General features: G+C 37.1%; 2 protein-coding genes across 2 annotated transcripts in view; one reads left to right on the top strand and one right to left on the bottom strand.

Moving 5' to 3' along the window:
- The window catches only part of LOC122357457 (cytochrome P450 4V2), a 61,359-nt gene extending 57,098 nt beyond the window's left edge, over window positions 1-4,261 (top strand). The window contains exon 12 of the mRNA XM_043256856.1: window positions 3,970-4,261. The gene's annotated coding sequence lies outside the window, so the exon portion shown is untranslated. The remainder of the gene's footprint in view (window positions 1-3,969) is intronic.
- Window positions 4,262-7,278: 3,017 nt separating this feature from the next.
- The window catches only part of fat1b (FAT atypical cadherin 1b), a 37,121-nt gene continuing 29,707 nt past the window's right edge, over window positions 7,279-14,692 (bottom strand). Inside the window, exons 21-28 of the mRNA XM_043256859.1 lie at window positions 14,548-14,679; window positions 13,529-13,680; window positions 12,808-13,264; window positions 12,166-12,319; window positions 11,973-12,083; window positions 11,292-11,893; window positions 10,577-10,696; window positions 7,279-9,167 (exon numbers count right to left, since the gene is read on the bottom strand). Coding sequence (XP_043112794.1) covers window positions 8,809-9,167; window positions 10,577-10,696; window positions 11,292-11,893; window positions 11,973-12,083; window positions 12,166-12,319; window positions 12,808-13,264; window positions 13,529-13,680; window positions 14,548-14,679 — 2,087 coding nt within the window. The 3' untranslated portion in view covers window positions 7,279-8,808. The remainder of the gene's footprint in view (window positions 9,168-10,576; window positions 10,697-11,291; window positions 11,894-11,972; window positions 12,084-12,165; window positions 12,320-12,807; window positions 13,265-13,528; window positions 13,681-14,547; window positions 14,680-14,692) is intronic.

Below are 14,692 nucleotides of genomic sequence, written 5' to 3'. Positions count from 1 at the left end.
CATTTAAATGTAGGAGTTTGCCAACTGCTGGACGGAAATGTAAAATGCATCTGAGCAGCAATAATAAACTGCCCCTTAAAAACAACCTTTAGACCATGCAGCTGTCCATTTGCACATACAGCCAAATGTATTCGTCATAGAGTAATGTGGTCCAAATACTCTTTGGACTGTAGCTCAGCACCATGCATTAGCTTTGCATTGGAGGATGCCTGTCGGTGCCAACCTCTTTAAATAAACCACGCTGAATAGTTGCAAGTTTATCTCTCTCGTACACACTTTATTTCAGACGTGTCAAAGCTATACATTCCAGTGTGTTAAACGGGTTATATCATATATTTAAAATGTTTCTTCCCCGAGGTCCATTTCTAAGGTCAAGGTCTCTTGCACTAAAACCAGTGATAATTCAAACTCTTTCACAACCTCTCTATGCTTATGTCACTATATCTATATCTAAAATTTGAATTTAAATGTCTTGTGCATATGGGTTGTGGGCTTTATATAAATACCTCTTTCTTCAGTAAGTCTTTTCGCAAAATATTCATTACATTGTGACAAAACAGTCTGCACTGATAAGGCTGAACTGACATTATCAAGGACACTTCTATTATGAAGACGTGGCAGAGGAACAAATATTTTAGACTAACATAAAACTTGTATTAAAAAAAAAGAAGAAGATACGAGATGAGTTAGAATACTGAACATGTTTTCTAACTCTCTTTTTCCCAAATCTTTTGATTTGGCTATAATTTCCAACAGTGTGCCATTACGAAACTCCATTGTCAATATACCGCAGTTTGTGTATTAACGAATGCATTTGATTGAACTTTTGACAGCATAAGATGCACAGACGGCTTTGGGTTTTGTTTTTGATCCAAGTCTTGATGAGCAGTCGAGTGCACTTGAAAAAGTCAAAGAAAAAAAAAAAATCATCTTATCTGAAATAGAACAGATTAATGAGTTGGAGTCTGGGAGACAATTTAATGAAGAAGAATCCAATACAATTTTGCATTAGCTCATTCATCAAGAATGCAGATCTTAACATTTATTGACATGTACCCTCACCCTCCTATCAGAACACATTAACACTGGATCTCATTACACTTTACCCATGGTATTGGTTACTCCAGAGGACACATTACAGAAAAGAATATACTTTATTTATTACACTGACGTTCATTTTTACAGTTAACACTAGTGGAGGGAGAGCATTATACTCTTTTTTCTTCCTCTTCAGATTTCCCTGGGCTTGGTTATGTAAATCTAAAACAAGGCTGCATTTGATCTATGCAACGTGACATAAATATGAGCAAATAGGTTGTGCAATGGTGTGAAACTGCCAGTGTCATCTTTCAAACTCAAGTTACACGGGCCACGTTCACACAGCAGCAGAATACGGTTGCCAGTCCTGTATCTGAGTCCTTAATCCGGTTACGTTCACACAGTTTGGTTATTTATGGGTGTGACAACCGCAGTCTGTAACCGAACTCAATGTTGATTTTCAGGACTCACAACCACGATCTCGAAACAGGGCTGGACAACTAGTTGTCTATCACGTCGAGCACCATGAGAGAGAGAGCTGGTGCTCTTTTAATATGCGCTACGTGTTTTGGGTTCTGCATGATTCAAATGCTCCGCTCTCCAACAAAATTTAAAAGCAGCTGATGAAGGTTTGAAGAAAGAACTCGCGGCTGATATGGACGTCGCCATCTTTGATTTTACGTCGCTGTGGTTACTGGCATCGAGTACCATAGGGGCTTGACTCCCGTTGCACGTTTACACAGACAGAATTCTTCCGTGGTCTGTCTGAATACTCGATTCTGATTGGTTGGCATGTATGCAGTAAAAAAATGCATAGGTAGTCCCAAGTCAATTTAATCAACGTTTCATATTAATGCGCCGCTTTAATTGATGCACACATGCACAAACATATTTGTTAACTATTATTAATAAAATAGCCTAGAGATACTAGACTATTCTATATTATTTCTATATTACGAGAACGGTATATGTTCAAATAAATGTTATCTTACCACACTATTTCATCTCTGTGTCTGACAGTGTTATCACTAATGACCCGTAACTGACGAAAATAACCAGTCGCTTTTTACCCTTCCGGTCAAATATTGCGCTGCAAAGAGCTGCTAGTTTTAATTTGTCATAACATGGCAAATGACCGTGGAATACGCGGGATAATCAACGGCTAGCCGTGCATTAAAGGATTTTGAATGCACTTCGCGGAGGCAAAGTGCATGATGAATTCGCCTCCATGATGTGCATTTAAAATCCTTTAAAATGCATGGCTATTATCCCTTTCCTGAAAGCTGCTGTTTGAACCAGACATTTCGAGACTCACACCTGTAAACAAAATACGATCGTCAATCCCAAATACAGGACTGGCAGCCGTATTCTGCTGCTTTATGACACTCTTGCAAACAAACAAACTTGTGCTCCCATTTATGTTTCCACTTGTAAAATAGTAATGATAAAAAAAAATTCCTTAACCACCAAATCATGCCATGCTATTTATTGCACCTTGTTGTGAAGCAGATGTGAGCAGATAGATTAGAACAGACAGCCCAGCTTACTGTCAGTGTACAAAGATGTGATGATCTGACGACTGTCAGATTCATCATATCCTTCACTTTTTGGGTTTTACCTGCTCCGAACAAACAATGAAAGGACAAAGCCACGTCCTAAGTAATTAACTTAAAGTGCATTGTTCGCCTCACTGGCATTTCATTGATAAGGGTTGACGTGTAACCGCTGGCTTCCCTCAAAGATCACAAGTTGAGGTATTTGTTGGAATGGAGTGTAATTACGTTCTGAACACAGATACGAGGAATCCTCACTCATATTACAGAGAGTGTGAGAAAGGGGATACAGGACCAAAGTCATCAATAAATCATTAAAGTGTACTGCAAGTTAATTCTGTCAGCCTTTCTTGTTTAGCAGTAAGAAGAGACTGGAGTTTTGCTTTTATTGTTCACTGTGTATCCAAGTAATATTAGGTTTCAGGTGATTTCAGCTGCTTTTTGACTCCATTTCCACTTTTCTGTTTGCCAACTCCAATGTTGTTGAAATGTTAGTGAGTCAGAAACATGCACGCCCGCCATTGTTTTTTCAGAGAAGATTGATTTATGACCATACATACACGGTCGTGGTTAACTGTATGTCATATGATCTCTTTGACAAACTTTCAGGGCGTTTGAAGTTTGCAAATTACATGGACACTTTATACCTTCTAGTGAAATCCATTAGAAGAGATAGCCATGTGAGTGCATATAAATAGAAAATGCCCTTATCGGGTTGTGAATGTAAGATAATGTTGATGTTTGTGTACATAAATTACCTACCTCAGGCATTAAACCAATTTTCGAGAGCAACAGTAAATCTGTAAAGGAACAGACAGCATATTCAGCTTAATTATGTTTCTGATTCGTTATGACACAGCCATGAGTGAGTCTCGTTGTGTTTGTGAGGCACAGTGCTTCAGGTCTTTATGCGACTGCAAATCCTTAGTCTTCCGCTGAAAATTTGAGAACTAAATATATAAAGTAATGTCATGTTCTGTGCTGAGCGACGAACACATGAGCTGCCAAAAGGGTGTTTTGAGTTTGTAGGAATTAAACAGGGGCCTGTAGTGAGGCTGAGACGTTGTTAGGCCAAGATAAATGGTGGGGAAGAAAGATGGAGGATGGAAAAGACAAAGAGTGTGTGACAGGGATATCGGTTACCCAACAGACGACTGAAGGAGGAAAGAGAGGAGGTCATAGAGAAAACAAAGAAGAGATAATGAGAGTCACCTAGAAAGATGGATGGGGTCGGCCTTGTGTTGAGAAAGAGAGAAAGGTAGGAGAAACATCAGGCAAAGCAGATTGCGGAAAAAGTTAGCAATTATTGATTTTAACTCTGTCAGGAATCAGATACTTATCAGTTATTGTGTGCATCTTTTTTTATTTTATTTTTTAGGTGCTAAAAAAGACTGATTCTTCCAGATACGAAACAAGCAAATCTTAGGTGAGTCATTCATTCATTCCATTCATTTAGTTTAATTGTCTAATAGTCTTCAGAATTGTGAGAGAACTACAACCTCTGCAAAAAAAAAAAAAAAAAAATCCAGAATCATGCAGCTTCATTTTGCCCTCAAACAGCTCTTAATCGAGTTTGTATATAGCCAGCTGATTTTCTTTTTGTTCGTGGCATTGAGTAGCACTTAAATGTCTTGCAAAAAAGAGACAGAATAAATATGTTTGATAAGAAATATGTTTGACTTCATTTATTCACCACTTTTGAAACTATGAATCGATAAGAATCAGAATCGATGAGCAGAATCAGAATTGGAATTGATCAAATTCATACAATACCCAACCTTAAACATAAAAATGGTTTCTACTAAGTGACTAAAAATTACCATTACAATTAAAAAAAAAATCCTTTTATCTATAGTTGTTCATTAATTTGCAAGATGTCACCCAATGCATGTGAAACAATAGAAACATGAATCGTGGTCAATCAGAATCAATCAGAAGTATTTAATAGGGCCATCTAATAAAATACAATCTATAGAACTTTCACCAAGACGTGGATTGGAAAGTTCTAGGAGAACAGACTGTTTGTGAAATGCACAAACTTTTCAAAGTAAGAGTTTCCCATAACAAAACTGAAGTGCACTCTTAAAAAAATGCCATTGTGTTACCTGTGAAAGTTTGGCATTGAAGGGAAAATTGATAAGGAGTGATCATTTCAAGTGACATTTAGGTAGAAGGGTGTGTGTGCTGTTGGGCTATTTTGTCTTTCATTTTGTGGACAATTGCTATATTGCAGCAACAAGAGACGTCTTTCTGTATTTTCTCTGGATGGTAAATAACATCGAGCATGACTGAATAGAAAGAGCACAATAGGTATTCAAGGCTGGAATGCAGCTTGTTGTTTATTTATCCATTTTTATTCATTTATTTTATTATTTTTGGTTTTCCTGGAAATAGCCAGGAGCAACAATGGCTGCCATGAAGAGGTTATTCTTTTTAGATTTTTTTTTTTGCCCAAAAATGCTTTGAAAGCACTTAAGAGAGCTCTGGCTGCTGTAAGTGCCCATACAGAGTTGAAACAAGGACATCCAACATTTCGTGGCTTTCTCACCTTCTGTAGAGGCCAGGTGTGAGGAGACTGCACACGACAATTAGTCCCACTAAACAGGCTATTACCACCTGGCCTGCTCATTAACGTGTTTAATTGAACTTGGTACATGTGTGCGTGTGTGTGTGTGTCCCTACAAATGATAATGAGTGTAATCCTCAATGAAATCTTGAGGTGATACAGCACTCAAAGGTCAGATTGAAACACTGGATGTTGTAGACACAGGAAAAAGTGTAAAGTTGGTTTTCACCATTGGTGTTTTTTTCACTTTTTTAACAGCATTTTTATTGCATATAACATTTGACAATTTTTTTGCATATAACAATTTTTTTTTATTATTATTATTTTTATTATTTTTTTTAAAGTTCTTGTGTTAGTAGACATTTTTCTCCAAAAAATGAAAACTTTCACTCCATTTAAAGGTTGAATAAATACAAAATGTGACATTTATTGAAGCACATATGCTAAATAAACAATAACAGATGGAATAGTTTAAATAATTCTTCCAAACTGACCAGTCACAAATATAGATATTTACATATGTATATAGCTGTGTTAAATGCCTGTAACACCTGTTATTAAAAATGTTTGACAAATATTTATGGAGGACATTGATTGTAAGTGATGCTCAGGGTATAGGTATATTTAGTCTGAACTCAGTTTGAAAATCCCTTTCATGCACCTCTTGTTTATGTAAGCATTTCCATCCGTCATTGACATTTGAAATTCAATCATCTATTATAAGCATGCATGTCTCTTCTTCTATGCACGGTGGGTTATACGAGTGCACTGGTGCAATATTATTTAGCACTCAAGAAAATTGGCTACATTTATTTTATGATTTATTTTAATAATTGGTTCAAATTCCTATAAACAAAATAGTTAATTTGCAATTGCAATTTAATTTGTTCACTCAAAATGAATTACGTGCATTTCAATTTATTTGTCACACAGGATTGCATTAAATTGTGGGATAGAATATTGATTTGGAGTGAATTTTGTTATGTATGGATTCCATAATAGTAAAATCACATCCTACTACTTAAAGACTCTCAAAAAAAGAGTTGACTCAGAATCACTGAAACTAGTCATTTTTGAAACGAGTACGAGTAAGTCATTTCATGTTGACGTCAGGATGAAATATTAGCATATTGCCCGCCGCCTGTTGGTCTGAATGAAAATGCAGATTCATTCTTTGCCACTAGGTGCTGATTTTGACGCTGTAAAAGCTCAAACGCTGCTTTAAATGAAAACGACCAATAATCAGAGGGGGTTTGGAAAAATTAATCATTTTAAAAGAATCGCTTGGGTATCCATAAATAAATGCACATTATAAGTAAATTAAAGTATTTTACGACCTTGCGTGCATGTCAACCTATTGTTTAGGACTTCCCAAAACCAAAAAATCAACCTGTCATAACCCATAATAGGGACACTTCAAAATTAGCATGGTAGTATGTTATTTTAAACATAAAGTCCCGTTCATTGAGACTGGGTGGACCACATGAGTCACATGACTGCATCAGGCAAGGTCAACCTGTCAGTCTTTGTTACACACACGCATCCTGTTCCTCGCCTCAGGCCTCTGTCACTACTTGTCAAAGCATTTAAGTGCTGTCACTCTCATACAGTGATTTGTAAGACATGCACTAGTGTAGACCTGTCTTCCCTTCAGTATACTCTGAGCACTGCTGTGGGCATTATATTATGTCTTTTGCACCGAGTATTCTAAAATGAAAATATATTAAGTGTTCGTATGTTTTATCGTCATGAAAAGAATCTGTATTGAGTTTTAAAAGTCTTGTAATAAAACTGTCTCTGCAGTTAGCTTTCATTAGCAGTAGCAATCAAATCGTTTGACTTTATTTGAGTGTGCTGCTCTCTAGTGTTTAATTGTGTGTACAACACCGAAAGGGTGGTCTCACTTTCAACCCTTCATGCATTTTAGTTTGACACACGTTTAGTTTGCTCTTTTATTTGACACACCTGTTTTGGTGTGCTCATCAAATATGCAATAAAAAAGCACAGGTTTTGATTTAGCTGATATTGTAGAAAACCATTCTGCATTATTTGATTAATTAGCCTTTTAAAAAATCTTACATGTACATTTTGAAGGCGTTCCGTTCTAAATGACTAAAACGCTCTTAATTTGTCCATGAGACAAAAGGGCGACCCTGACAGCAGATGACCTTCTAGTCATTTCCATAACAACCCCATTGAGAACATTTGCTATTAGCTCTGGATCATCAACCTTTGCAAATGCAAAATTTCACTGCTTCAGAAAAGTTTCAGCTCACCTAATGAGAATGTTAGATTTCATTAAAAGACCTAAAGCAGAAGGAAACCTGTTCAGGTGTTATTTTTTTCTTATCGTATGGATATAGAGATTCTCTCTGCTCCTCAACCTGATGCCTTACTCGTTGGACGTTTAAAGTCTTTTTTTTACGTTTAAATTTTGAAACAAACAAGACAGAACATATTATCTCTTAAAAAATATTTTCATTTTTGTACATACAGAACATTAACATTTCAAAGGAGAGAATATACATAGCAATTAACAGACAATACATAACTGTGTACTGTTATAAAAAGGTATTATGTATTCTCAGGTATTTAAGAATACTTAAAGTATTTTTTTTTACACACTTTTACAATGACACACTAAATAATGCCCCTTCCTGGCCACTTGTCATTTACAAAACTCAGTAATGAAATACATTACAATTTTAAGTTGAATTCATATTTGTTTCCGATTACCCAAAACTAATTCATAGTGAGCCTCACAACTATACAATTCCCATAATGACCATAACATTTTAATGACAACATTTTTTTATTTGTCAGTTCACGTTTAATGACACGTCACGTCATGCCAATTAGCATGGAAAAAAATATTTAAAGCTGAAGTGTGATTTTTTTTTTTTCCCCACATGAAATACTTTAATGTACTGTAAACAGCGTCAAAACAAACGGCATGAGTTTGGAGTTGAACTATACATTGTTCGACCAATGTATATGAAAATACACAGAAGCAGTGCTTAGCACTTTTTAAAATGTGTAAAGATACATCATATCAGAGACCTAAAAGAGGTTCATTTTCACGGATTGACGTTCAACAAACTCTAAGTGACTTTGCAACTCAATGTCAACTAGCAGTCATTACAGTATTAGTAAACTGATGCGTAATATCTACTAACACTTTGTTTCAGGATCCCCTGGCACATTCATCTGACTGCACGCAAATTTACTAATACATAATGATAGTCGACACGTGGTTGGAGATTACTAAGAATTAGATAAAGCGTAGTTGCAAAGCAGTAGCATGTTTAAAGTGGACAAATTAAATAAAGCACCCTCCCACCCTCTTAGGGGCCACTAGAGGCATGAAAAACTAAAAAAATAAAACATTTTGCGTGGTGCTTCATCCATACCACTAAGTGTCAGTATAACCCCCAAGTCCATTATCATGTCAGCCATAGCAAATTCTTTCCAACAAATTGATTGCAAATATAGGAGAGGCATATCCTAACATAGTGACTGTTGGTGATTTCAAATGAGAACCTATAACTCACCTCAGTCTCTGGTAGTGTTATCAGTCACAGCTTTAAAAAGTTCTTCATGGTCAGAAACCGCTGGCTGGCAGGTCTGATGAATTTTAGTCGACTGTGGTTCTCACAAAGGATTTTCTAAAGAATCAGGAACCTCAGAAGGTCCTATATGTTGGCCCTGAGGTACCTCAAAGGTTGTCTGAATGGACTGTGGGTAGTCGTGGGTTGGGTGGATGACGTGGTGGCCCTCTGGCCTGGTATACTGGTCGTACTGTGGAGCTGAGGCCATGGCAATATTAAGAGGGAGAGCTGGAATCGGCAGAAAGTCCTCAATGTCATCGCCATCAGTAAGGTAGTCCATGTTGAGAATTTCTGGAGCAGTGTGCATGGAGGAGGGCATCTGCACAAATTCATACTGGAGAAAACCTTGGATCCCAGGAGAATATATATCCTGAAGGCAATCTGAGGTATCCCAGTAATAGCCTGTTTAGAGGTAGAAAACCAGATAATTTTGCACATTTACCATAGATCTTCACAAACTCAGTATACTGTAGATAAACACCAAAAATCTTTATACACTACTGTTGAAAAGTTTGGTGTAAGATTTTTTAATTCTTTGAGAAAAAAAAATATTTTGTTCACTAAAGTACTGCTTCACATTTTTGCGGAAACATCAAACCTTTTTTTTCAGGATTCACTGATGAACAAAAGAACAGCATTTATTTGAAACAATTTAAAATATTTTACGTAAAAAAATTATGAACATATTATATAATTTGTGTTGTCACTTTAAATAAATATAATGGATTCTTTGCTGAATAAAAACTTTTGAATGGTAGTGTATATTGTCACATCATCCACACTCTCAAATCCACAAGTAGCTCCACAACGCACACATTTCAGTAAAGCTCACATGTATCTTCAGACTACGGCATGCTTTGATAGTTCTGAGTCTCATTAATCTTAGACGTGTGAAAGATCTGAGCATGCTGGTTTAAAAGAGCTTGTTATAACTCCTCAGACTTAAAGAAGATTATACATCAAAGTGCCCCTGAGATCGATGCCAGTGCATCTTGTTATAGCCGATTCACAAGAACCTATCAAATTCACAGTTGTTCAGTGTAACCCAGCTTGCTAAAGCAATGGAGCATGCAAGAAAGGTCTTATAAATAACAACAGAAAAAAAACATTCTGATTCTCAAGGTTCCAAAGCTCCGTTGATAGGCCAAGGAAAAAAGAAAAGGGCATTTTCACATTTTGAAAGTTTTCAATATACATTTAAAATAGCAAAATGAATCGCTTAATTTTTCATGCGATTAGTTTGGTCAGTGTTGATCGTTGAGTAAATGGACAATCAGCTGCATGCTGTCATGATGTGAGTGAGAGTGACAGACTGATGGGAAATGTTTTGCATCCAACGGGACATAAAGGTAACATTGTATACCTGGTTCTCACCATGTCAATCTATGTTTTGACAGAGTGTTTCACTTTGGAGGCTTGTAAAAGTAAAATACAAAGAAAGAAATCAGTAGTTAAAACAGCTCTTGACAGTATGAAATCATGCAAACATGATTAAGACCTAGCAAGACCTATGCATTATAAAAATACTAAAGCAAGAGTTCTAAAAGGGTTCTAAAAGCAGAAATTTCCTTTTTTTAAATCCAGTCATTCAGTATAACACTTACACGGTAAAACCATTAGGATGTGTTCAGAATCTGTGCTTGGATTTAATCCATATGGGGGCTGAATTCATTTCAGAAAGAGCAAAGATGCATACGTTGCAAATGAATACAACAGTGCACAATGTAGCATTTCTGCATGATCTGTGCATTTGTAAAAATGGTAACTACAGCATACATTTTCAGATTTGCAGAATTTTTAATACAACTTACTGTTATCATCCATGACATCTGCTTGGAGAGAGCACATGGAGCGTAGACCTCTATTTTCATGTGAAAAAGAAATACTGTCCTCCTCAAGTGCTAAGCAGGAAGTCAAGTCCAGGACTTTTTCTGAAAGAATGAATGCAAAGAAGTAACAGTAAATAGCCTTTCAGGAAACAATGGCGATAACTAAGGGTGCGTTAAAACAACAACAATGTACTAAAAACTGAAAACCTATGCATTTTGTTTTAGCGAATGCAATTTTTGTACCCTGCTGGCCAGCTGTTGTTTTTGCAGTCTCTAACATTTTGTTGTTGTTCCGATGTTTCTTTTTCCAATGTGAACAATGGCCGGGGCCTGGTTTACGCTGGTCATGTGCTGGCAAACACCAGCATAAACCAGCAAAAGGACCAGCTTAAACCAGTATCCCAGCATCCCGGCTTCAAAACATACCCAACCCGCATATGCTGTTTTGGCATAATGCACATTCGCTTGGTTTTGCAATTTTTCCAGGTCAGCAGGGTACCAAAATAGCGTTCGCTACAATAAAATGCATAGGACAAATTTTGTTGAGTTGCGGCTTGTTTCTGTTGTGATGCGATAATTGTTTTCCGTTGCAGCTTGTATCTGTTATTTAAATAGCACTTGCTTTTTCACTGAGGGCACATTAAAGATTGTTTAAAGATTGTTAGCATTGAAGACCCCTATTTGAGGGTTCACTAACCATCATACTCCTCATCCCAGTCCATCTGCTGTATGCAGTCATTTTCCGAATGTGAATAGGACGTCTTGCGATGTGGTAGGTTAGGGGCTACACTGCACACAGCCACAGTCTTCCTAAGACCAAATAGTGGATCTGGCGTAACGCTGCTGAACTCAGGCATGGAGCATCGATTGTTTCGACATTCTCCAGGAATGCTGGGAGTGTAGGAGATGGGTCGCACTGGCACCTGCGGCGGGGCGTCCGGGCGACATTCTTTTAAGGCTTGGTTGTATACGCTGGACCTCTGAATGTAAGAATCAACATCTTTGTACTTATGGAGAACATTATCACTCTTGTCAGTTTTGCAGGTTCCTTTCCACACTATTAAAAAAAACAACGTCAAAACAAAGATGGCCGTCAAGAAGGCCAGCATTGCAACCAGTTCTCCTATCCAAGAGTTCCAGGACGAAGATACAAGTTGGTTCCTCACTTCTGCGTCCATTTCACAGAGTCTCCCGCTGAATCCCAACAAACAGGAACAGTTAAAAGATCCGTGTGTGTTGATGCATCGGCCATCATTAAAGCAAGGCCCGTCCAAACACTCATCAACGTCAATCATGCACCTGTGATACAATAATGCTCTGTGAGACATACTTGGGAAAAGTATTGATATGTTCATAAGGATGATAAACACTAAAAGACCTTTCTCCTTTGAATCCTGGCTCACATTCACAGATGGGTCCATCAAGGCCATCTATACACTGTCCACCATTCTGGCATGGATTTTCCTTACAGTATGGACCTATCTGACACCTGCAGTCACACAAAGAGTTTTGGGCAGTAATTCTGTCAGATTTTATAATCAAAAACGTACTGCTCACTGACAGTGTAGTACCTGTGACCTGAGTACAGGCCCCTGCAGTTACAGTAGTAGTTCAGGTTGTTCTGGATGCAGGTTCCTCCATACAGGCAGGGGTTGGAGTCACAAGAACCGAACTTGACCTCACAGTGAGTCCCATAGAATAAAGTGCTGCATTTACAGACATAACCTGTAGGAATATCAGTGACTCAGCAATACAATAAACCAGTTAATATAGGGGTTAGATAAAGATATAGCTTATACACGGTCTAGAAATGCTTTTGTTTATCTAATATTATATGGTATTTCTAATGTGTAATAAAAAGCAGGATGGTGTGCAATTCTCTCTTTTCTCTCGGTTCTGTGGTTGTATTCATTAAAATTTATTCAAAATATTGCTTATTATATATATATATATATATATATATATATATATATATATATATATATATATATATATATATATAAAATATGTAATGTGTTCCTGTGAAGCTGATTTATTATTATTTATATTTTATTATTATCTTTATTATCAAGGTTTAAAACTGTTGTATTGCATAATATTTGTAAGGAAACCAGAATAATGAATAATACGCATGAAAAATATTGTCTGCATTGATATTAATATGGATGCTGTTAGTATGATATTGTCATAAATCTACAATATGCAGGGTCTACCTCCACTCTGCCTCATTAAGCAGCTCCCTCCATTGAGGCAGGGATTACTGGAGCACTCTGGAGATGGGAAGAAGACACAGCCAGCAGACACTCCCACCATGTCCTCAATGGCAACCCCTAATGAACCATTTGAGTCCAAGGACAGTCTCTGTCCATTAAACAGCACAGAGTCCATGCAGCCCTGCAGGCTGTCTGATACAGGCAGACTGCGCCTGAGCCTGGAGGTCTGAGCGCGTCCACCCAGGACCACCTGGTCGCCCAGGTTGAGGCAGTGGAGGGGACCGGGCGCGATGCCTGACGCTGAATGGAGCTGATCCAGGACCAGTCTGGCATAGTTACCCTTCACCTCGAGTTCTGCCATGTGCCATTGTCCATCATTGACCAGGACGCTGTGCACAGAAACTGCAGCGAGACCCCAGCCGCAGTCAAACTGGAACTGCAGACGGCCTCCCACGATCTGAGGAATACATGCAGTCAGTATTTTTAATCTGAGGGTAAAAAAATTTTCTATAATTTAAAATAAGATGCAGAAAAATCTACTTTTTTTTGGTGTTACTTAAAATGGTTTAGTTAGGCTCCAAGTCTGCCATAAAACCATTAAACACCACCGTTGACTGGTTTAAGCTGTTTTCAGACTTATCTATGGTTTTATTAGGATTTATGTATACTATACTACACAATGCTTCTTTTTAATCAAACACAATGGAATATTCTTGTATACCTCTAAAATGCTGTGGCCTCTTCCTCTGGCAAGCATTACTGTTCCTTCTCTTGAGAGAGTTTTTAACTTGAGCTTGAGCTTCACTTCTCTCATGCTGTCTCTCAGGCGATATTTAATGTAGCTGCTCTCACTAAATGTCATCGAAGATCCTCCTTAGAATGGAAAAAAAAACAGACAAAAGACAATTAGTAGCAAATTAATTAAAACATACAGTTGACATTTAAGTTGGGATCCTGGTTGGTTTAGTCTGTTTTACACACCTTTAAAACTGGCTGTAATAATAAATGTCTCACTAAATCATTTTAATCCATGGAAAATTTGAAAAAATGTCATGCACAGAATACCCATACTAAAATTACCACTTTTGTTTCCACTACAATATCATCTACACACGAAAAACTACAGCAAAAATGGCATTTTGAAATTGTATATCAATTGATTGTTTTGACTGTATTATGCCTTTAGCTGCAAAATAACAAATAGTATCTACAATAAAACTCTTATCAATTGTTAAGAGTTTGAAAAGACAGTTTTCTATTTTGGCAGAAATGAATGTTACCATTATAATGTCTTTATAATAGTAAAATATACATATTAAAACCAATAGTATCAATTACTCTAAGAAGCTTTGGAAGTTAATTATACATTTTAAGACATTCTCCTTAAGGATATAATGGAGGATACCCATTTCTCAGATGAAGAAACTCACGTCTCTTATCTTGTAGTTGATTTATTGTTAAACACCTCATAGATCCTGCTATCTGCATTAATTATAAAAACACCCTTGTGTTAAATTACGCGTGTAAACACTGCTCCACCTAATGATTAAATCTGCATATAGTTGAAAGTGAAGACTGTATTATTGTACTTAATGAATGTGTTTACAGTACACACACTTTAACACTAAATGCTTGCAAATTATGTTTAATTAAGTAAGCAGGGAACAATTTAATCTGCACCTGCGATGTGTCTTTTAGATGGCACGGTCTTCTATGATAAGGAAATTAATTTGGTGTTACCTGAGCATTTGACTTTGGCAGCACCTGTGCATACGCAGCTGTGTTTGTCTTCCTCGAAGCCTGACACACACTCATAGCCCTCAGGACATGGGCTGTTTTCACAGGTGGTTTCTTTCTTCAGGCATTTTTCATCTGAAGATAGGAC

This window comes from Puntigrus tetrazona, chromosome 14 (assembly GCF_018831695.1).
Source record: "Puntigrus tetrazona isolate hp1 chromosome 14, ASM1883169v1, whole genome shotgun sequence".
Taxonomy (NCBI): domain Eukaryota; kingdom Metazoa; phylum Chordata; class Actinopteri; order Cypriniformes; family Cyprinidae; genus Puntigrus; species Puntigrus tetrazona.
The sequence above is the reverse complement of the archived record's forward strand: the minus strand, read 5'-3'. Positions and strand labels throughout refer to the sequence as shown.